This window comes from Rhinopithecus bieti, unplaced genomic scaffold, assembly GCF_001698545.2.
Source record: "Rhinopithecus bieti isolate Rb0 unplaced genomic scaffold, ASM169854v2 scaffold_1853, whole genome shotgun sequence".
Taxonomy (NCBI): Eukaryota; Metazoa; Chordata; class Mammalia; order Primates; family Cercopithecidae; genus Rhinopithecus; species Rhinopithecus bieti.
The window spans coordinates 5,487,675-5,510,374 of record NW_016804151.1 but is presented as its reverse complement, the minus strand read 5'-3'; the positions used below and the strand labels follow the sequence as shown (position 1 = coordinate 5,510,374).

General features: G+C 37.7%; 1 protein-coding gene across 2 annotated transcripts in view; it reads right to left on the bottom strand.

Moving 5' to 3' along the window:
- Positions 1 to 22,700, bottom strand: part of AATF (apoptosis antagonizing transcription factor) — a 115,075-nt gene that overhangs the window by 68,277 nt on the left and 24,098 nt on the right. For both annotated transcript variants that reach the window (XM_017866990.1, XM_017866989.1), the window contains exons 5-8: positions 6,231 to 6,345; positions 4,252 to 4,453; positions 3,561 to 3,725; positions 1,800 to 1,883 (exon numbers count right to left, since the gene is read on the bottom strand). In XM_017866990.1, the coding sequence (XP_017722479.1) occupies positions 1,800 to 1,883; positions 3,561 to 3,725; positions 4,252 to 4,453; positions 6,231 to 6,345 (566 nt within the window). The remainder of the gene's footprint in view (positions 1 to 1,799; positions 1,884 to 3,560; positions 3,726 to 4,251; positions 4,454 to 6,230; positions 6,346 to 22,700) is intronic.

Below are 22,700 nucleotides of genomic sequence, written 5' to 3'. Positions count from 1 at the left end.
AAAAAAAAAAAAAAAAAAAAAAAAAAAAAAAATTTCAGACTAAGGATTGCCAACAGAGGCAACTTCTCCCCAGTAATTTCAGTTTATTTTATTAAGCCTATTTAATTTATGATGCACTTTCCATCGAACAATGTACACTTCATTTAATGAGGACTGGAACATTTTTGATTGTCTCCTGTGATCTCACACAATTATACAGCATTAATATCCCATATCAGGTACTTCCTTACACACTCCAGAACAAAATAGAGTTCCTTACTCTTCTGACAAATGAATATAATAAGAGAAGAGAAAAAAAGAATCAGGACCTCTGACAGGGAACAGCTGCAGCCACACCAATCTTCTTTCCTATACCCTCTCGTCTTAAGACTTACTTACGGCAATAATTTTATCAAACATTACAGAATGAATAAAAAAATTAATAGAGAGTCTCTTTCTCTTTTTAGGGCAAAACCAGAGGTATCCCCAATATAAAATCACTTGTTCTATATTGACTTTACATGTAATTTTCCTAAGAAGTTCTTTTCTTCATATCCATATACACAGTACAGTAGTCATGGCTAAACCCTCAACAAGCAGTCACAAATTACTTGGCAAAAGTTAGCACATCAAAAATTTGACAGAGAAAAAAGTTATCTTGATAAACAATGGCTCAAAAATAAATGGTATATCACTGCTGAACACTGTCCTCGATCCTCCACTAAGCTAGAAAGGGTACAGGCTAACACACACTCTATTAAGAAGTATAAAGTATAATTTATCTGGCCAGGTACAGTGGCTCAAGCCCGTAATCCCAGCACTATGGGAGGCCGAGGCGGGCAGATCATGAGGTCAGGAGATCGAGACCCTCCTGGCTAACACGGCGAAACCCCGTCTCTACTAAAAATACAAAAAATTAGCCGGGTGTGGTGACAGGCGCCTGTAGTCCCAGCTACTCCAGAGGCTGAGGCAGGAGAATGGCGTGAACCTGGGAGGCGGAGCTTGCAGTGAGCCAAGATTGCACCACTGCACTCCAGCCTGGGTAACAGAGTGAGACTCCATCTCAAAAAAAAAAAAAAAAAAGTGTAACTTACCAAAAGACTCAGGAATACAGGAAGCTATTTCAGTTCTCTAGAATAGCCCAAATGTTTAGTCTATCTTAACAGTCTCTGGCATCACTAAAAAGAACAGCATGCCAGCAGAGAGTAATATCAGGGAAAGATGTGGGAGAGTCTGTGAAAACATATTGAGAACTGGACTATATTTCAACTTCTAACAATTCTCTGTCTTCAAAAGCACTATGTTTTTATAATCAACAGTTGCAGACAATCTCAATACATACTTAACTGACTTCAACAGGCACAAAAAGACATGAAGAACAAGATTTAACAGATAATAGAATCAGTAGTGCAATTCAAGAACTCTGGGATCCCAGTCCTCCGGCTCCATGTCCCATTCTAATAGTAATGAGACAAGAAACCAAATAACTAACAAATCCTCCATCATCAAAAATGGCTCAGAAAGAAGAACCCACTTGACTCAAAGAAAAAATAAAACCTGAAACTGTTTTACAGATAATTTACACTCAAGCAACAACTAACAAAGTAGCTATAGCTGCTTTCATTTCAAAAGGAAAACATAAAATAGAAGAAAAGCAACAAATCCACAATGACACTGTAAGTCAATTTTGAACGCGGGAGTTCTAACTCACTGTCTGACTCTATCCTTCCAAAATAAGCAACTTCTTTGTTCAGAGAATTCTATAAGCTGCTTTAAAATGCTAAAACCTGATGTGTAACAACAGAGTGTAAAAGTCTCACCTGGTGGTAAAAGTCATCATCATCAAAGATTTCTTCATCCAAATCCTTCAGATGAGCATTGGCAGGGGCTTGAGGAAGGATCTCCTATGTCAACAATGAGTAAGAAAAGAGTGAATTCCAATAAGGTTATCTAATTAATGTAGCTACTATAAATAATATGTAGAATAGTCAAATCACTGTTTTCCTTAAGATATAAAAAGTTCTTAAAATTAAAAAACAAAACAATCAATATAAAACAGGCAAAACATTAACAGGCAGTTGACGAAAAAAGAACCATAAATAATCATGAAAATATGTTTACCCTCATTCGAATTAAATATGTATAAATTAGAATGAGAAGATACCATTTTTCACTTCTACAACTGGCAACACTTAGTACCAGAGAACACAGCTGGAGGGATTGGAAATTAATGCAGCCTTTTTGGAGGCAATTTGGCAACATCTATCAGAATTTGGTGTATTTTCTTTAACACTTCCACTTCAAGAAATCTATCCATATATTTATACAAACACATAATAAATGTACAGGAATCTTTCCTGTAGCAGTGTTTCTAAAACTGGAGACAACAAAATATCCATTGTTTGCATAAATGACAGTGTATATCCATACAATGGAATACTTTGCGGTCATTAGGAAAAATGAGGTAGATCTCTAGGTAATGAAATGGAAAGAGTATCTAGGATTTATTAGATTTTAAAAGTTGCGAGACTTTAAATACAGTTGTAATATTTTACATATTTATACACACATAAATGTCTATCTCATTTAGTAAAAAAGCAACCATATTTTTACATATATTTGTTATTTGCACACATATAGTTACAAAAATAGAAAATAGAAAATAGACCCAAAAACTTGTTACAACTATTACTTATTAACTGTAAGCTTGCTACAATTATTAAGTATTGAAAATTTCACCTCAGGAGTTACATTAACAGGCAGTTGACAAAAAAAGAACAAAAATTTTCACCTTAGGAGTGAAACTGATTTCAGAGTAGAGAATTTTACTTTTCATTTCAAGTGGCTATAAACTAAAAAAGCATTAAGTATATATTTCTTCTATAATTAAAAAAATTTAAATGTTTCCTTTAAACAAAAAAAATTTGACTATTACACTTCTGGACCCTTTCTAAAGTACCTAAATGGCAAACATTGAGCCTAAAGTACACACGTGTTTCAACAGTGACATTTCTACAGAAGTAGCTTTAAAACTGAATTTTGAAAATTGGATTATGAATGCTTCCACTACCAGACTCCTGCATCAAACTCAAAATTAAGAGAAGATGACACACAGGAGTTAATAGAAGCCCCATTCTTTTTNGAGTGCAGTGGCTGGATCTCAGCTCACTGCAAGCTCCGCCTCCTGGGTTTACGCCATTCTCCTGCCTCAGCCTCCCGAGTAGCTGGGACTACAGGCACCAGCCACCTCGCCCGGCTAGCTTTTTGTATTTTTTAGTAGAGACGGGGGTTTCACCGTGTTAGCCAGGATGGTCTCGAACTCCTGACCTCGTGATCCGCCCGTCTCGGCCTCCCAAAGTGCTGGGATTACAGGCTTGAGCCACCGCGCCCGGCCAGCCCCATTCTTAAAAACTCTCTCCTCTCACATACACTCAACGTTCTCTCAGTAATCCAGTAAAGTAGTGTTGTTTTCCTTTCTCTCACTAACCTCTTATACAAACAGGTAATAGCTACAAGTTTTTCAGCTAATTAGCCTCATAAAAACTATTCCCCATAATCACTCTGCATCACAGAGTTCTTACCGGTTCCCCTGGCAAACTCTCTGGGACAGGGTGAGCTGCTGGCTCAGGTTTGCCAAGAACTCGATAGACAGAGCGCTTGGTCTGTGTCCTTCGAAGTAATCTCTCCTTGTCCATCAGAATATGATCGATCTGAGTCAAGATTGAGCGTTCAAAGGCACCAAAACCCTGCAACAACATTAAGTAGTGTCAGATAATGCAGAAAATCAGTGCTGAAGGTAGCTACGTTGGTTTCTCTATCTTTCTGTGTCAGCAGAGAGATAGACAATCATTTTTTCAGGAGAGACTTTCTGTAAAGGACTGAGTTTGTGAGTGGCTATAATTGTTCTTAAAAAAAAAAAAGTTAGTCTTAAGCAGGTCATATCATTTTTCTACAGTCGGAGATTAACTTCTGATACTTTAATAATTATTGCTTTGAAATCCACTCCTTTGAAGTATTTGTATTTTCAGCACTTGAACACTTATGAGGCCTCAATTTTAAGAATAAAACATTCTTTCTAATAAAGTTAAAATCCCAAGTCTGAATCGTATAAACCCCAGTGCCAGAAGTTCAGTAGATTTTGCTATAGAAATGAATGATTACCATTACATCATGACAACATCCATATAAATGAGCTGTAGTTTCAATTTCTTAAAACTGCTTCAGGTTTCCACAACCTATCTTACACATACATGCATGCATACACACACTTGCCTTCCCCAGTTTTCCAGAAGCCAGTTTGGTTTTATCGTGCCATTTCTGAAGTGTGCGGTTCCTGTAGACTGTAAAGTCAGCAAAGCGCTTTGCCATGAAGCTGGGATAGTCCTCCATCTCCAGCTTCCTCTTTGCAGGGACCCTTCTTCGTTGCTGCGTCTTCTCTTCTACTAGCTCATCATCTTCACTAGAAATCTCCTCACTAGAAAACCAGTAAGAATACTACATCCAGTGTAAACAAATATTACTTAAATTTTAAAAAGTAGGCTCACATAAAGGACAGAGAATATTTGGGCCGTACCTGTTCTGTCTCCATTTGAAATAACACCAAAGATATGAGGATGGCTTTTGTTCTTTGAGAAATATTCATGAGATCAATCAAAAACTCGTGTAACTGTTTTTTTTGAGACAGTCTTGCTCTGTTGCCCAGGCTGGAGTGCAGTGGCACGACCTTGGCTCACTGCAACCTCCACTTCCGGGTTCAAGCAATTCTCGTGCCTTAGCCTCATGGGTAGCTGGGATTACAGGTGTGTGCAACCATGCCCGACTAATTTTTTTTGTATTTTTAGTAAAGATGGGGTTTCACTATGTTGGCCAAGCTCGTTTCAAACTCCTGGCCTCCAGTGATCCACCTGTCTCGGCCTCCCAAAGTGCTGAGAATACAGGCATGAGCCACCATGCCCAGCCTCATGTAACTTTTAAAATGAATATAAAAAGAACTAGTTTCAAAATATTTTTTAAAAGGTAAGTAAACCATCAAAATAAATGAGGTTTTAAAAGAATTACTAGAAATGTGTATGAAACAGGCCTGTAGTATTATAGGACAGTCTTTAAAAATTAAACATATAATAATATTTCTACAACCTTAATCCCCAAATCAATAAGGGAAATGTGTCTCTCTGTAACCAACTGTTAAGGAAAGATGAATAATATCAGTTGAACCAAATACAAGAGAAGCTGAATGTGAAGAAAACTCAAAGCGGTAGGCAACAGAATTAGCGCTAACTTGCAGTACCATCTTTGCAACTGCTATGGCAATGTAATACAACCTCCAACTATCTGCCAGTTGCACTCACTGGATTACTGACCCCCCATAGGTACTCAATAAAATGTGAGCTTCCTTTTTGTCCTCCCAACTAGTTCAGTAGATAAAAAAAGAAACAAAAGACAAGCTCGAGGAAAAAAAAAAGCAAGCAGGTATATACAGCAGGTGTAAATAAAAAGGGGAAAATCTTCACCAAATGTAATAATTTCACGGGGAAAAAATAATTATTTTGCTGTTTTCTGAAATTTTTCCATCTTTCACAATAACAGTTTTATTCAAAGGAGATGGCTGTGACCAGTGACTCGAATATATGGTATGGGCACAGAATGTTTCATAAACCAACATTAAGCATTAATATTTTAAAAATGTGCTTTTGGCCAAGTGAAGTGGCTCATGCTTATAATCCCAGCCCTTTAGGAGGCTGAGGTAGAAGGATGGCTCGAGCCCAGGAGTTTGAGACCAGATAGGGAAACACAGCAAGGCCCTGTCTCTACAAAAAAAAAAAAAAAAGCCAGGCATGGTGGCAAGTGCCTGCAGTCTCAGCTATTTGGGAGATTGAAGCAGGAGGACTGCTTGAGCCCAGGAGTTTGAGGCTGCAGTGAGCTGTGATCACGTCACTGCACTCCAGCCTGGATGACAGCGTAAGATCCCATCTCTAAAAAAGAAAGTGCTTTTATCTTCTAATTCCAATAGATCTAAAGAGAAGGCAAGTCTTTTGTCTAAGACCACAAAGCACATCAGGTACAACTAAACATAAAAATCTAAAATCTAATCACCAACTTACGTGCCATCCTGACCACCAGTTAAATATAAGAGACTCTATTTTACTAACATTAATATCTGCCTGAAGAGAACTTGGCTTTCTCCTTCATGAATGATGGGAAACTATCCAAATGAAAAGAAAATAAGCAACTCCATGGTTCTGTTCTCTTACCTTCCCGCATTGGGCTTTGTCCCATCTACTAGATATCTAGTGTCTGGGTACTGGAAAAGCAACTCTTCCTGAAGATCTACCAATGACCTCAACAATGCTTTAAGTGCCTTGTGACCTAGGAAATAAAAGACAGAGAAAGGACAATTAATTATCTACAATTTTCCTAAGTAGTTGATGCCTGTAATTCATGACTCCTGAGCAGTTCTGGCTGCGGAGAGTGAAGGGGAGGTGCAGGATACACACAGGAACTAAATACTCTCTGAAATATTCCCAAATGGAAATAACAACGTTGCCGACCTCACAGGATTGTTGTGAGGAACACGCAAGATCATGCATGTAAGGTGCTTAGAAAAGTGTCTGCAAATAGTAAGAGTCCAATACATTGTCAGCTCTTAAATGTATTAAGTTTGACAAACTCCTCCCCCACCTCTCATTATAACCATTAATTTGTTCCGTTGGTGTTAAGTTTCTTAGGTATCTTCCTACAGGTTACCTGCTGACCTCCTGGCCTATTCTTTATCAGTCAGCTCCTTGAGCACTTCCTTCTTTCCTCCTAAAGAGTAGGACTTTGTCTAGCCATCCCCACCACCATCACCTTCCGCTTTGCCCCCAGGAGATCTCATGTGCCTCTGGTTTGAGCTGCCACATCCTTCACTCTCTCAACTCATATCCTTATGGAAAAGTTCCTGTTCACATATGAAAACCCAAGCTAATGACTTTTCTATTTGCAGTATTGAATTGTATGTTAAAAATTTGGGCATTGAGAATATATTCTCACCTGGTTCTCCTTGGAGCCAATAAGATGCATCTATAATAGAGCTGGTCAAGATTAAGTATATAGTCTATGGATAAAAACTTTTAGAATAAAAACTGGTCAGCTGGGGGCTGTGGCTCACGCCTATAATCCCCACACTTTGGGAGGCCAAGATGGGTGGATCACAAGGTCAGGAATTTGAGACCAGCCTAGCCAACATGGTAAAACCCCGTCTCTACTTAAAAAAAATACAAAAAAATTAGCGGGGGTGGTGGTGGATGGTTGTAACCCTAGCTACTCGGGAAGCTGAGGCTGGAGAATTGCTTGAACCCAGGAGGCGGAGGTTGCAGTAAGCCAAGATCACACCACTGCACTCTGGCCTGAACGACAGAGCAAGATTCTGTCTGGAAAAAACAAAACAAAACAAAACAAAAAAACACTGGTCCTCAAGGAGGACTGCTTGAGTCCAGGAGTTTCAAGACCAGCCTGGGCAACATAGTGAGACTCCAGCTCTAACCAAAAAAATAAACAAAAAAAAATTTAGCCAGGCATGGGCCCTGAGGTGGGAAGATCGCTTCAGCCCAGGAGATTGAGGCTGCAGTGAGCAGTGATCACGGCACTTCAGCCTGAGCAACAGAGTGAAGGTGAGACCCTGTTTCAAAAAAAAAAACCACACACACAGAACAAACCTCATCCTCAGCCAGGGCCAGTGCTTGTGCCTGTAATCTCAGAACTTTGGAGGCCAGGTGCAGTGGCTCATGCCTGTAATCCCAGTACTTTGGGAGGCGGAGGTGGGTGGATCACCTGAGGTGAGGAGATCGAGACCAGCCTGGCCAACATGGCAAAACCCCACCTCTACTAAAAGTACAAAAATTAGCTGGGCATGGTGGTGTGCGCCTGTAATCCCAGCTACTTGGAAGGCTGAGGCTGGAGAATTGCTTGAACCTGGGAGGCGGAGGTTGCAGAGAGCTGAGATCATGCCACTTTACTCCAGCCTGGGCAACAGAGTGAGACTGTCTCAAAAAACAAAAATGAAACAAACAAAAAAAAAACTTTGGGAGGCCGGGACAGGATGACTGCTTGGGCACAGGAGTTTGAGTCCAGCCTGGTACCACAGTAAGACTCCGGCTCTACAAAAATTTTTTTTAAACTAGCTGGTTTTGGTGGTGTGCACTGTAGTCCCAACTACTTGGGAGGCTGAGATGGGAGGATTGCTGGAGCCCAGAAGTTTGAAGTTACAGTGAACTATGATTATGCCACTACACTCCAGCCTGGGCAACAGAGCAAGACACTGTCTCCAAAACCCCCCAACAAAAAACAAAACTGGTCCTCTGACAACAGAATTCTTACCTCCTCTATCAGAATAACTCGACTCAAGGGGCTAACTAGACACTGAGAGTCACCATTTATGTGTTGAAAGCACTCAGACATCTCTCCTATAATCAGACTCTCACATTTCCAGTGACTGCCAGAAAATCTTCATGTGGTTGTTCCATCACTCCTTCACACATACTGTGTCAGAAACAGAACTTTTTTTTTCCTACCTAATACTCTCCCTGTCTGAACCTCTGCGTTGTTTAATGTGTTTTCATAGACCACTCACATTTGGATGCTCTCATTCTAGAAGTTGAATTGGTTGCTGAATTCTGTGTTTTCCATTCTTACTGTTGCTAATAATTGCCCATTTATCTCTGGCCATGCTTCTATCACTCCTTCCGTCTTTTCATTTATGTAACTTTAGTCTCACAAGCATCCATACTTCCATTCAACAATCCCGATATTCGTATATTTACATTTCACACAAACTGCAGCCCACACAAACTTAGGTTAAATGATTTTTATGTCTTACTCTTTTCTGCTTCTACCCTGTCCAGCATGAGCAGCCTTCTCACTAGTTTATATCCCAACTTTTTCCATCAATAGGCCATCAATACATGAGTTAGATAAGTTCTCCATGTATTTCATACTACAGCATTCTATTTCAGGGTCAGGCCTCGGAACCAACCTACCTGAGAGAGCCATCTCAGACTAGTCAGAAGGAACTCAATGGTCCAATAACTACTTTGCATTCCTTCAAATAATCTGCGTATAAAACTACATAAATATGACTTCCTTGTTTAAAATAAGGTCTTTGATTACATCATTTCTAAATTCTGTAATCCTTAATAATCTGCATATCATACCACTTGGGAGAATTTGTAATACATAACTATCACCTAAAAAACTCAAAATGCCTTTGTTCCAAATGAAGATTCTCAACCAGTTGCTCTCTAAAGAAAAAAATCAGTCCGGGAACAGTGTAATCACACCTGTAATCCCAGCACTTTGGGAGGATGAGGCGGGCAAATCACTTGAGGTCAGAGTTCAAGACCTGCCTGGCCAACATGGTGAAACCCCGTCTCTACTAAAAATACAAAAAAATCAGCTGGGTGTGGTGGTGCACGCCTGTAGTCTTAGCTACTCGGGAGGCTGAGGTAGGAGAATCACTTGGACCCATGAGGTGGAGGTTGCAGTGAGCCGAGACTGCACCACTGCACTCCAGTCTGGGCAACAGAGTGAGACTCCATCTCAAAAACAAAAACCAAAAAACTAAGGCCTGATGTGGTGGCTTACACCTGTAATCACAGCACTCTGTGAGGCTGAGGTGGGCGAACTGCTTGAGACCAGGAGTTCAAGACCAGCCCAGAAAATGTAGGGAGACCCTGTCTCTACAAAAAAATACAAACATTAGCCAGGTATGGCAGTGTACACCAGTAGTCCTAGCTACTTGGGAGGCTGAGGTGGGAGGATCCCTTGAGCCTGGGAGGTCGAGGCTGCAGTGAGCTGTGATCACGCCACCATACTCCAGCTTGGGTGATAGAACAAGACCCTGTCTCTAACAATAAAATTTTTAAAAATTAAAAAAAAAGAAACACTAAAAAAATTTTTCCTAGAAGGAACTTTGAAATAATTAGGCTAAGTGAAATAAGTCAGTTGGAAAAGGAAAAACACCGTATAATTCCAGTTACATGAGGTACTTAAAATAGTTAAATTTATAGAGACAGAAAGTCCAATAGTAGTTACTAGGGGCTGAGAAGAGGGGAAATGGGGAATTATTGTTTAATGGATACAGAGTTTCAGTTTGGGATCATGAAAAGGTTCTGGAGGTGGGTGGTGGTGATGGTTGTACAACAATGTGAATATCCTTAATGACAATGAACTGTCCACTTAAAATGATAAGCTTTATAAAAAAAAAAACACCTGGACCGGGCGTGGTGGCTCACGCCTGTAATCCCAGTACTTTGGGAGGCCGAGGCAGGTGGTCACCAGGTCAGGAGATGGAGACCATCCTGACTAACATGGTGAAACCCCATCTCTACTAAAAATACAAAATATTAGCCAGGTGTGGTGGCACACGCCTGTAGTCCTAGCTGCTCGGGAGGCTGAGGTGGAAGGATCGCTTGAACCCGGGACAGGGAGGTTGCAGTGAGCCAAGATCATGCCACTGCACTCCAGCCTGGGCAACAGAGCAAGGGTCTGTCTCAAGGGGAAAAAAAAAAAAAAACTAAAAAAATCCCAAAACCAGAATATAATAAATAATCCTACCATCCCAGTTCATCTTTGTATAGAAAAGAGTCATCTATAATCCTTCAAACTGAGCCTACTCAAAAACAAACAAAAAACAAAACAAAAAAATTGGAAAAAACAATGGAATATCATTCAGACTTAAAAAGAAAAAAAATTCTGACATGCTGCAACATGAATAAACCTTGAGGACATTATGCTAAGTAAAATAAGCCAGTTAGGAAAAGACAAATACTATTTCCAATATACGAAGTACCTACGGTAGTCAAAACCACAGAGAGAAAAGCAAAATGGTGGTTACCAGAGGTTGGAGAAAGAGGCAAATGGGGAGTTGTGTAATGGGTTGAGTTTCAGTTTTGCAAGATGAAAAAGTTCTGGAAAGTGGTTGTACAACAATGTGAATATATTTAACACTATTAAACAGTACACTTAAAAATGGTTAGGATCGTAAATTTTATTATATGTTGTGTACCACAAAAAAAAAATTGAGGCTGGTTACTGTGGCTGACACCTGTAAACCCAACACTTTGGGAGGCCAAAGGGGAGGATCACTTGAACCCAGGAGTTTGAGACCTGCCTATATAACACAGTGAGACCATGACTGTACTCCCTCCCCCAAAAAAAGAAGAAGAAGAAAATCAGTCAGGCATGGTGGCACATACTGATAGTCCCTGATACTTGGGAGGCTGAGGTGGGAGGACTGCTTGAGCCCAGAAGTTCGAGGCTGCAGTGACCCATGATAATCCCACTGCACTCAAGTATGTGTAACGAAGCAAGACCCTGTCTCAAAAAAAGAAAAAGAAAAAATTAAAAGAATGAGAAGAGCAAAGTGTCTGGCCCTTAATTCCTATAAGTACTATGTGTCCATGATCTAAAAAATAAAATCAAGATCCACCCAGAGAATAAGCTGCAAAGCAGCCTATATTATTTATAGCTACTTGTCCCCAACATACAAGTCAGAATTTGACTCTAACATATAGCATACCCAAGAACTGTGAAAGTGTCCAACAAAAGACTACAACTTTTAAGGGCCACTTTCAAGTAGTTACACGAGCCTTTTTATTTTGTTCAAGTCAGTTTTTAAAAAATCCATTGCAGATATATTAGGCAGCGTATCAATCCAACAAGAAAGCAGAGAGCCAATATCAGTAAATCAAAGTGTGCCTTTCTGTTAATACTCTCTCATATGTTCTCATTTTATACATCCCTTCACCCAGTCAGAAAGTAGCCCTGAAGTATTTAGGCTCCATTCAGGGATAGCACGACCATGCATCAAAGTGTCAAGAGACCTGCCAGAGATGAAATCTACAAATCTGTGCTTCTAACCACCAAAAAAAAAAAAAAAAAAAAAAAAGTTTATCAAAGTATTTGTCACCAGTGGCCCAATACCTGGACAACTTCCTATAAAGAGATTTAGAAGACAGAAGGCAATTCTTATTTCTTTGCAATATTAGGGCTGCATTTCCTCCTAGATGGTATGTAAAATCGGAGACAATGAGACAATCCTTGGCTGCAGGTGGCAGGCCTCCTCCAAGCCAGAGCAGACAAGAGTGAGGGAAAGACTCTCTCCCGGAGACTCAAATCCAACAATGAATTCTTCCCAGCCAAAACAAACAAACACCAATTTTTAAAAATCCTCTGTATTATTCATACAGGACTGGATTATAGTTGTTCAACCCTGTGAATAACAGAATGAATCAACAGTTTCTAATTCATCTCTAATTTTTCTCCCAATTATTACAAGAGTTTAAAGTTAAGAAAAGCAGCAAAGATTCATATACTTTCTTCCCACTCCCTCTTGGCACATGGCCACAAAACAAATGGATACTGTCAAGAATATATATGTTTATTTTACCCTACATGGTCCATTTCCAAAGGTCTTTCCCTTAAGAGGAGATTAAGAAGGACATATGCTTCATCATATTACCAAGATTTAACCTAAGCATCTGGCCACCAGCTTTAGGAATAATTTTCAGTAGAGAATAAATGTAAACAGTACTTTACTGGGGGTTAGGGGCCCTGTATTTTAACCGACATCGTCACTAACTAGTCATGTTATGCTGAATGGACCCACTTAATCTCTTTGAGTGTCAATTTTCTCATTTATAAAACGTGGACAAGCCTTTGCTTATTGATCTCACAGAATAAGGTAAAAATAGTAACTGTGTTATTATATATTAAGGCATTTTAGAATTTTTTAAATGCTGCAAAACAAGGCATATTACTATCAAAAATCATATTTTACATGGTAAAAATCTTAAGCTCTGGTTGTACTAGGATTGGACAGTATTCACAGACTCCTATATTAGGTATTCATTTATATGCTACCCATATGCAAGCATTCTATATATAAAATGTCACCAATCTAAAAACCATTTTCACATAACAGCTTTATTTTTTTCCCTGATTCATCTAGGCTGTCCAACATAAACAAAACTGTAGGCGAGGAATAAGTTTGGGCATTGACACACAGTTCATTAATTAGATTATAAACCAATAAGTATAATTTCTGGAAATGGCGTGAAGTGAGAACAGGAAGAGTGAGTATATAAAGTAAATAAAGCTTACCTTATCAGTTTTAAATATCTATACAGTTGTTTTAAATAAATATACAAACATTACAATTATTTATGTACAAGTACACATAAACTCCCACATTCGTATTACCCCAGATAAATACACTGAATTGGAATTTACAGATTACAAGAGCATTTTTTTCTCCACCAAAAGTAACTCTAGAACTAGAGCTAAACTATAGGTCAAAATGACACACGATATATTGGCCTGAGAACAATACTTTTCATTCAAATCCACACAAGCCTGCCACTTGCACTAGTCATCCCCGGCAATTAATCCCCCAAGAAAGACGTTTGATTAAATCTTTTCAAGCAAATCCTTTGCTTTGCTTTTGTTAGTTCACTTCTTGTCAACATCTATTAAAATATGCCTTTAATTCTCCCACAATCTTAAAAAACACCGATTCCACTGTCTTCAACTTTAATCAACTGTATGGCCGGCATTTTTCATTTCATAATAATGTGCTGCTTGGAATTCAAGAGGCAGGCTCAGCATCAATCATCTGGTAAGAATTTTTCCACTGCAATAAATATGCAAATGAGGAGAGCCAGTCAGTCGTATTTCAGGCCCGACTTGCTAGTGTTTTAAAAAAGACACAAATTTATTAATTGCCGGTGGCCAGAGGAATCCTATTACTTTGGGCATTGATTACAAAGCTGTGTGAGTGATTATTGTGCAACTCGCGGGCTACCCAGGCATGAGGAAAAATTATTAAAGCAAGGCAGAGATTATCAACTCAGAATAACAATAAGCCTTAACATTTAGGCCCTAACTTCTTCAACAAAGAATTGCATGAAGGCTCCACTGTATCATAATTCCAAATTCTGTCAGTATTACTGTTTGGGCTTGTTCTATATTCCCCAAGCAGAATGGCGTTACCAGTAAGACAGAGGACTGCAGGTTACAAATTCCTCAACATCAACCATTTGGAGAAGTTGCTATCATTTCCAACATATGGCCAACTAGAATTTTTAGATATCCAAGTATATATACACATATACAGGTATGTGTGTATATATATTCAGATTTAGATAAATGTGTGTGCTATTATGAGGACCATGGTTTTAACTGGAATAGTGTGAGGACTTCTGTCCCAGTACGCTGGTGAGTTCTGTAGACTAAAAGTGGTCCACAGATTATTTTATGGTACAAAATAACCACAAGGATAACTTCAAAGCAGAGCATAGAGACTTATATTCTAAAATCATGAAGGCTAAGCCAAAAGCAAACGTGGGTTTTCATATCTCAGAGGGCACCACAGTAGAAGGCGTGCGATCTATGGAGGAGTCTACGGAGGAAACAACTTGATAGGCTAATTCTGAATGCAAAGTGTTTTTGTGAGAAACATTCAACCCAAGATATATTAAATCAAATAAGAAAGAGGACTCAGTGGACAAAACTTATTTTTTTCTCTTAAGAGAATGATGTGGGGAATTGGGGGAGTAAGTAGAAGTTGAAATAAGGGAGAGATGAAGAGACATATGATAAAATATATGTTGGGTGAGTCTCCTCATAGAAAGAAACAAAAAGAAAAAAAATTCTTACCATTTTACATTACTGCCACACTAAGTAACATGATAGATAGTGTGCATTTGAGTTCTGTGGAGGGACATCCCACTCAAGCTGTAATTTCTGACCAGGCATGAATTTATAAGGAAGGGAAAAGAACTGCAGAATTTCTTAGGTTTCCCTGAATACTCTCTCAAATACCTTGATGAAGTATGTCAATAAATCCTTAAAAAGCCCTATAGGACACAGCAATCTAGCTGATCAATGTACTTCCTGAAATCTACTACAGTTACCTTCCACTTCACAGTTCCTAGACCACCTCCATCGCTATTGAGCACTTTGTCAAAAGGAAAATTTACTCTCCCCCTTTAAACAGAAAAGAGTAAATGTTCAGAATATGAGGTACTTAAAAACCAAGTTTATTTACAAGTACTGTAATTGTTTAAACTGTCTTACAGTAGTTTCTCAGGGAGAGTGGGGATACTTTCATTTTTATTTGATATACTTTTGAACTGTTTGAATATTTTATAAGCATATATTACTCTTATAATTTAAAATTTTATTAAAATTTAAAATAAACTGCGAAGAAAGGAAACTTATTAAAATAAAATTAGAACCACAATCCAAGTAACCCCCTCTGATTTTTAAGAAGTCTGACTCTTTCATATTATAACATCTTTTAAAAAACAGCCTCTGCTGTGGTGAAACTGTCTCTAACCAAATGCCCAAATTCTCTCTATATAGTATGGGTCTGGAAAAAACTGATGAAAATGGAGATTCAGAAAATACCTTTCTAAAACAGAGATTCCATGCAGAATTAATTAGTCCTCTCTCAGGATCCTTCATATCGTTACAACACTTACCCATTTTGTACTGTGAGTCTGATTTCCCCACCTTAAAGCTGCTTCAGGGCAGCTTCAGCCTGTCATCCAGCATTCAACACATCACCTGGGCCATAAAAGGTATTCTACAAATGTTTTCTTCATTTAGAGACATGTTGCCTAAGTCGCACGGCAGAATATGATCACACTACCACTTCCAAATCTAAATGTTGACAAGCAAACAAAATGTAGACTACATACTTCCTAACTTTAATATCAACTATGTATCTTCAACAAACACCTTTTGTTAAGCAAGCAGTCAAACAACATTTTCTTTATTTTAATATACCAACTATAAGATAATCGGGAGTAGCCCGATTATCTTATAGTGTCTCAAAGCCATTTTGCCAGACAGGAATTGAAAACAAAACAATTAGCAATTTTGCTAGGCATATTACAATGCATTCTCCTAAAATTCAGTAATTACCATCGCTTAAATGGAAACACTGAGACTCAGAAAATAAAAATTGTTTTAATTGTGTTTCTTTTAATACTAGTAAGGCTAAGGGTTGTTTATTCTCCAACTCAAAATGAAACACTGTGAGAGGCGGTGTTGATGTAAGAACACTTAAACGATGCTTTAAAAGCAGCTTCCCTATAACTACACCTTACTATGAGCTCCTTGAGAGCAGAAACTGTTAACTATTCACTTGGGTATGTTTGGTGTTGGCAAATGTTATTGAATGAATAACTGAAAAAAAAAATCCTAATATCTTCCTTGGTATGTACTTTTTACACGTGCATTTCAAGTCTTCAAAGAACTAACTGTATGCATAGTACTGTCTTTATTCACAAAATCCTTTCAAGAAGAGGAAAACAAATACTGTGGCCCAAGTGCTATATCCTTAAAAGACTGTACTATCACTATTAAGATTAATAGTTAATACTCAGTAAGGACCTGCTAAGTACCACACACTCGCCTAAGCACTTTATATGTATTCATTCATTTAAGTCCTCGTAACAATCCTTTGAGGTAGATACTATTATTGCATCACCATTTTACAGATACAGAAATTGAAACACTACTATAAGCTTAAAAAACAATTGCGCAGTTTTCATTTTCTAGATCAATGTACCCTTGAGGGTTATGTATCAAAACTATTTGGGAAACAGAGTGTAATGAAATTTTCAATTACTAAAAAAATGACAAAACTTCCCTCCCCAATACCATCACATGATAAAAAACACTAGTGAGAATCTGTTAAAATGTCATGTCCAAATTTGATTCCCACACTTGAAAAAACAAAGTGGAGAAACTAAAGGAAGCCCACATCACATGGATGGAAAGCAAGTCCAGTAAGGCAAGATAAAGCAATAATTGCTGAATTTGAAAGAAGAATGTTAACAAATGGATTAATAGTCTCCAAAATTCAAATGCCCACATACATCAGAGAAGATGCTTAGCCTTACTAATAAAATAATTTTTTAAAGAAAACTTAAAACAATGGGATATTTTTCTGATAATGCTTGATGCTGGCAAGGACGTGTGGAAAGGAGCACTCTGCAAACACAACTGATGAGTTTAGTTAGCATGACATAGCCAGAAAGCAATCTGGCAAAATGTATCAAAGTTTTACACATGCTCAGTTCCTGACCCTACTATTCTTCTAGAAACTAACCCCCAGGAAATAATTGTAAAGCAAAGAGGTAGGTACAATAATGTTATTTTCAGCATTGTTTATAACAGGTAGAAACTGCAAACATCTTAAGTGTCCATTTATAGGCAACTACTTAAATTAATTTTAGTTTAGCCAGGTAACTTTTTGTGCAGCTGTCGAAAAGGATTAGTATAAAATGGAATTTGGCTTAAGTAAACCAAACCATAAAAAACTTTTTTGGGGTAAACAAAGTAATCTGAATATTAAGTACACATACAGTACTAGGAATATTAATTTAGTTAGGTGAGATGACAGTGTTACTAAGAAACATCCTCATTTTTTAGAGCCATAAACAGAAATATTTAGAGGCAAATGGCATGATGATTGTAATTTACTTTAAAACACTTAAAAATTAAAAAAAAAACAAATATAATGAAAATTAATTTTAAAGAAAAAAAAAAGTAGACCTGCAGGCATTGACATGGGAAGATGTAAAGCATGATTTCATTTATGTTTTGAAAAAAGTTTATATTGACATAAAGTATCTGGAAGACAGATAGATTATTTAAAATGGTTATCTCTAGAGGACACTTTTATGAGTAGGAAAAAGAATACTTTCACAATCTACGTTACATATTTCATTAAGTATTGTTTGGTGAGCGGGGAGGAATACTCAGTATTGTCTGCAAGAAAATAACATTTCACAACAAACAAGTTTTACTTTTATTATTTTTTAAGGCAATTAAGATTAAACTTCAACAATACAAAGAGGTCTTCTGAGGCAGATATAATTCCAGAAAACCAAACAAGAAGAAACAGATTAAAGTAAAAATAGGAGAATTAGAGTGGCATTAAGGTTGACTGACAAGGAGATCATCTATCCCTAGAACCAGTTCAAAATTTTCCCTGTTTGATTCACAAAAGAAATAGCAAGGACCAATAAATGTAAGGGAGCAAAAATGTTTATCTTCATTAAACATTGGAAATATAAGTTAAAATCACAGATACCATTTCCCAGATACCACTTGTCCAAGTGACAAAGATGAAACAAAATCATCATATCTGATGTTGACAAGGATAAGGAAAACTGACTCATATAAAAAGGCGAAAATGTACAAATACAACTTTTCTGGAAGGCAACTTGGCCATATAGACAAAAAGCCTTACAATTTTGCATATTCTTAGAAAATGTACTAATTCCACATTTAGAAATTTATGCAACAAAGTAAGCATACATATGAGTAAAGACTTACTAATAATGATGTTTACTACATTATTTATAAAAATGAAAACCTGGAAACAATCCAAATGTCCAACAATAAAGAACCGGTTAAACTATCCACACAATGGAAACTCTATGCTATCATTAAAAATAATGCTATAGAACGATATTTAAAGACAAGGAAATATATTCATAATCTGTTAAATAGAAAGAAATGAATTGCAAAACAAATTACAGAATAGGGTCCCATTTTTGTTCTAAGTACATACTCACTAAGAAAAAAACCTAGAAAAGGTATTTACCAGGTACCAAAATATTAAAAATACTTAACTCTTAGCTGCTAGGATTAGGGAAGAAATATTTCCTTAATTTTGCTTGGCTATTTTCTTTTTTTTCTTTTCTTTCTTTTTTCTTTTTTTTTTTTTGAGATGGACTCTCACTCTGTCGCCCAGGCTGGAGTGCAGTGGCACAATCTCAGCTCACTGCAACCTCCACCTCCGAGGTTCAAGCGATTCTTCTGCCTCAGCCTCCTGAGGCGGGGATTACAGGCATGCGCCCCCATGCCCAGCTAATTTCTGTATTTTTAGTAGAGACAGGGTTTCACCATGTTGGCCAGGCTGGTCTCAAACTCTTAACCTCTGGTGATCCACCTGCCTCAGCCTCCCAAAGGTCTGGGATTACAGGCGTGAGGCACTGGGCCCAGCCTGCTTGGCTATTTTCTAAATTTTATACAATGAATACATATTATACATTTATAATTTATCATAAGAAAAAATCATTATTTATCACCTAAAAAATGGTCTTACCTGCCTAAAGGAGAAGGAACTATATCAGCTGACCCCCTGAAAGTCTAACTCTTACTGAATGAAACAGCATCCAGGAAATAGCATCTTTAGAAAAACTGAAGGACATGTCTACTTCTTGTGCTCTAAGCCTTCTGTCCTACAACAAATTCATCTCCATATTTCTCCTGCCTTAATTGCTTTAAGCTGTGACATTTATTCCATATCTTTGTTTCCTCATACTTTCTTTGAAAAGGGGAGAAGACCCTCAGATGAAAGAGTTAAGTTAAACCATATGCATAGTGATTGGGCAGTGTGGCCAAGAGCAACGTTTCTGAGGCACAGCAGACCTCAGTTTCTACACTGGATTTCCCTCTCACCAATCAAAAAAACAGCTACCTAACCTTTCTAAGCCTTAATTTCCTCATCTGTACAACACAGTTTCTAGAGCCTACTGCACAGGCTGCTGTGAGAGCTAAATGAGACCTTTGTACAGGATTAATACAGTACATGGGAAGTGGTGCACAATTAACAATAGGAGGTTTTTGGTATTTTTGAGTATACTGGCATCTAGCATTGTATTTGCACAATAAAAACACCAAGAGAGAAGAAAATTAATTCCTATTCTCAAAATGTCATCTTTTTTTCTTTCTTTTTACTCATGTTATTCTATCTTGTGCATCTGACTAAGGACACCAGAAATGCTTTTTAATCTGTTGAGTTAGCTGGGCACAGTGGCTCACACCTCTAATCCCAGCACTTTGGGAGGCCGAGGTGGGCGGATCACAAGGTCAGGAGTTCGAGACCAGCCTGGCCAATATGGTGAAACTCTGTCTCTACTAAAAATACAAAAATTAGCCAGGCGTGGTGGTGGGTGCCTGTAGTCCCAGCTACTCTGGAAGCTGAGGCAGGAGAACTGCTTGAACCTGAAGAGGCGGAGGTTGCAGTGAGCAGAGATCATGCCACAGCACTCCAGCCTAGGCCACAGAGCGAGACTCTATCTCAAAAAAGAAAGAAAAGAAAGAAAAAATTTGTTGAGTTAAATTAAGTCACCCTTGCCCTTGCCCTTGACCTCAACCCTCACCACTGTTGACATATGTGTAGCATACACTATGCCTCATCTTTAGCATGTGAGAATCCTTAAGAGATTGTCTGAGCAGCTTCTCCAACTGTAAACATTTTCCTTGTTATGAAACTGGGAACAGCTGGTATAAATTTCTTAAAATAGCAGCCTTTTGGATTTTTTTCAGAGGCAAATTTACTCAACTTTCCCAAGAAAAATAGGAACTGGTAGATTTGAGATTAAACACCAAGCAAAACAATTAACACTACATGAAAGGCATTAAAAATTACCAAAGAACTCAAGCTGAAGTTAAAAGTGTCCATGTATAATAAACTCTCAAAGCAGGTCACATGAGCAAACTTATTTGGGGACAGGTTATAAATATAACAATTATAATCATCAAGAAATAATTATGTCTCAAGGTGTCATGATATATAGACTTTCTCTAAGATAATTCTTTTTTTTTAAGAGGCAGGGTCTCACTCTGCTGCCCAAGCTGGAGTACAGTGGCATGATTATTGCTCACTGCGGCCTCGAATTCCTGGGTTCAAGCAATCTTCTAACCTCAGTCTCCCAAGCAGCTAGGAGTACAGGTGCATGTGTGCCACCTTGCCTGCCAGATAATTCAAAAGTAACATTATAGCCTAGGTTACTATAATAGGTCTTTTTTCCTCACCCCACCATCCCCAGCATCCTCTCCTTGTCAAACTGCCATTCAAATTTCACAGAAGAAAACATAAGTGGAGGAAAATATATACATATTAAAATATCTGGAAATTGTTAGTAATGTTTTCTCTGAGAAGTAGACGTGGGAATTTGGAAAACTAGGAGAGCTTTTACTTTTTCCTTTATATACATCTATACTATTTACATTTTTTTCACAGTGAAGATGTACTGCTGTACATACATTTTAACATAATTAATAGAAGAACATATGGACAAATTAAACTAAGTCCCATAAAACCCTTAGCAAGTTTCATAAATACCAGGCAGAAAAAATGTCTCCATTATTTTGGAAAATGCTTTGCAGCTTCTCGTGACACTTTTAGGGATACACTAGCTAGTATTAGGAAAATGCATTATGAGTAGATAAGCATTAGCGATGGTTAAAACTGGAAAGGAGGAACCTGCTGAACTATTGATCTGATTTCATGCTTCCAACTGCTTTTTACACTCTCCTACGTATCAAGATGAAGACCACCACTGGCTTAGACAAAGGCTTCCAAAAGAAATGATAGCAATTCAAATACTCTTGAAAAGTCATTTCATGCAAAAGCAACTGGACAGGAATATTACAAAACAGCTGTTTGACATAAGCATAGGGTTATACTTGTCTCCATTTCTGGGATTATTTGGGTTATGAAAGGCAACTTCATTTATCAGTACAACTACTATTATCAAGGGGGAATAATCTACAAATTCAGAATATAGAGAATTACAACTCAACATTATTATACCTTTTAAAAAACATTTAGCCAAGTAGGGGCCACCCCATAAATGTTATATGTCTTCTAGGAAAATGTTTTCCTTTAAACAAAGGATTTACTTTCTACTTTTCACCATAGCCCCTCTTTTGAATAATTTCTTCCTATTTTGGTACAATGTATCCTTAAGGAGTTTCAATGAGTTGTGAAATAATTGTTACTCACAAGCAAAAGGAAAGAAAAAAAAAGAAATAAAGAAGAAAGAAAGAAAAAGGATTAACTGCAATTGCCCCTACAACTGAGAAACTTGCATCTTGCACTTTCACCATGTAAATAATGCACAGATCCTGCGGGAAGATGCCAAACACCAGGATTCTTAATTAATGGAGCTCTTTAATGTGCAAATCAGGAACAAATTGCAAGTTCTGACTTGCATTGATTATGAAAACATTAATTGAATGAGCAAGACCCTAAAAAAGACAGAATCCCAAGTCTTCCAAGAGACAGAAAGAATACAAAGCTCTGGAAACCAGACAAGTCTGACCAATGTCTAAAATGTAAACCTAAAACTGAGTGTTCTCACTACTACACAATGAATTAAAAAACAAGAAACAAACAAAAACGCCCAACAGTTTCATCAGACAGCAATCACGATAAATGCATCTATTACATTACCATCTTGCATTAAGCAAAAAAAAAAAAAAGAATGTTTACTCCAGAAGCTTACAGACACTGCTTTAACAGGGGAAAAAAAAATTTTCTATACACACATACTTATATGTATATAGGTGTAACAAAACAATGCTGTCTCTTTAAAAAAAATTCATCCTATATAAATTATAGCCATAAACTTTTCCTGCAGTGCAGCCTAATTAATTCTTGTTCTATACACAAAGGGAAATGCTGGGTGACAAATGGGTGTGAAGCCAGAAAGCTGCCAGGTCTGCAAAACATTTTCTACTTCAATTTATAAGCAATTTTGCAGTAAATCATCAACCAGAACCTGGAATCTTAGGAATCTCTGAGTGTCCAAACCACATTATATCACTTATCAAAGAGAGAAGCAAAAAGAGTTTAAAGACATCTCATTTTTCAG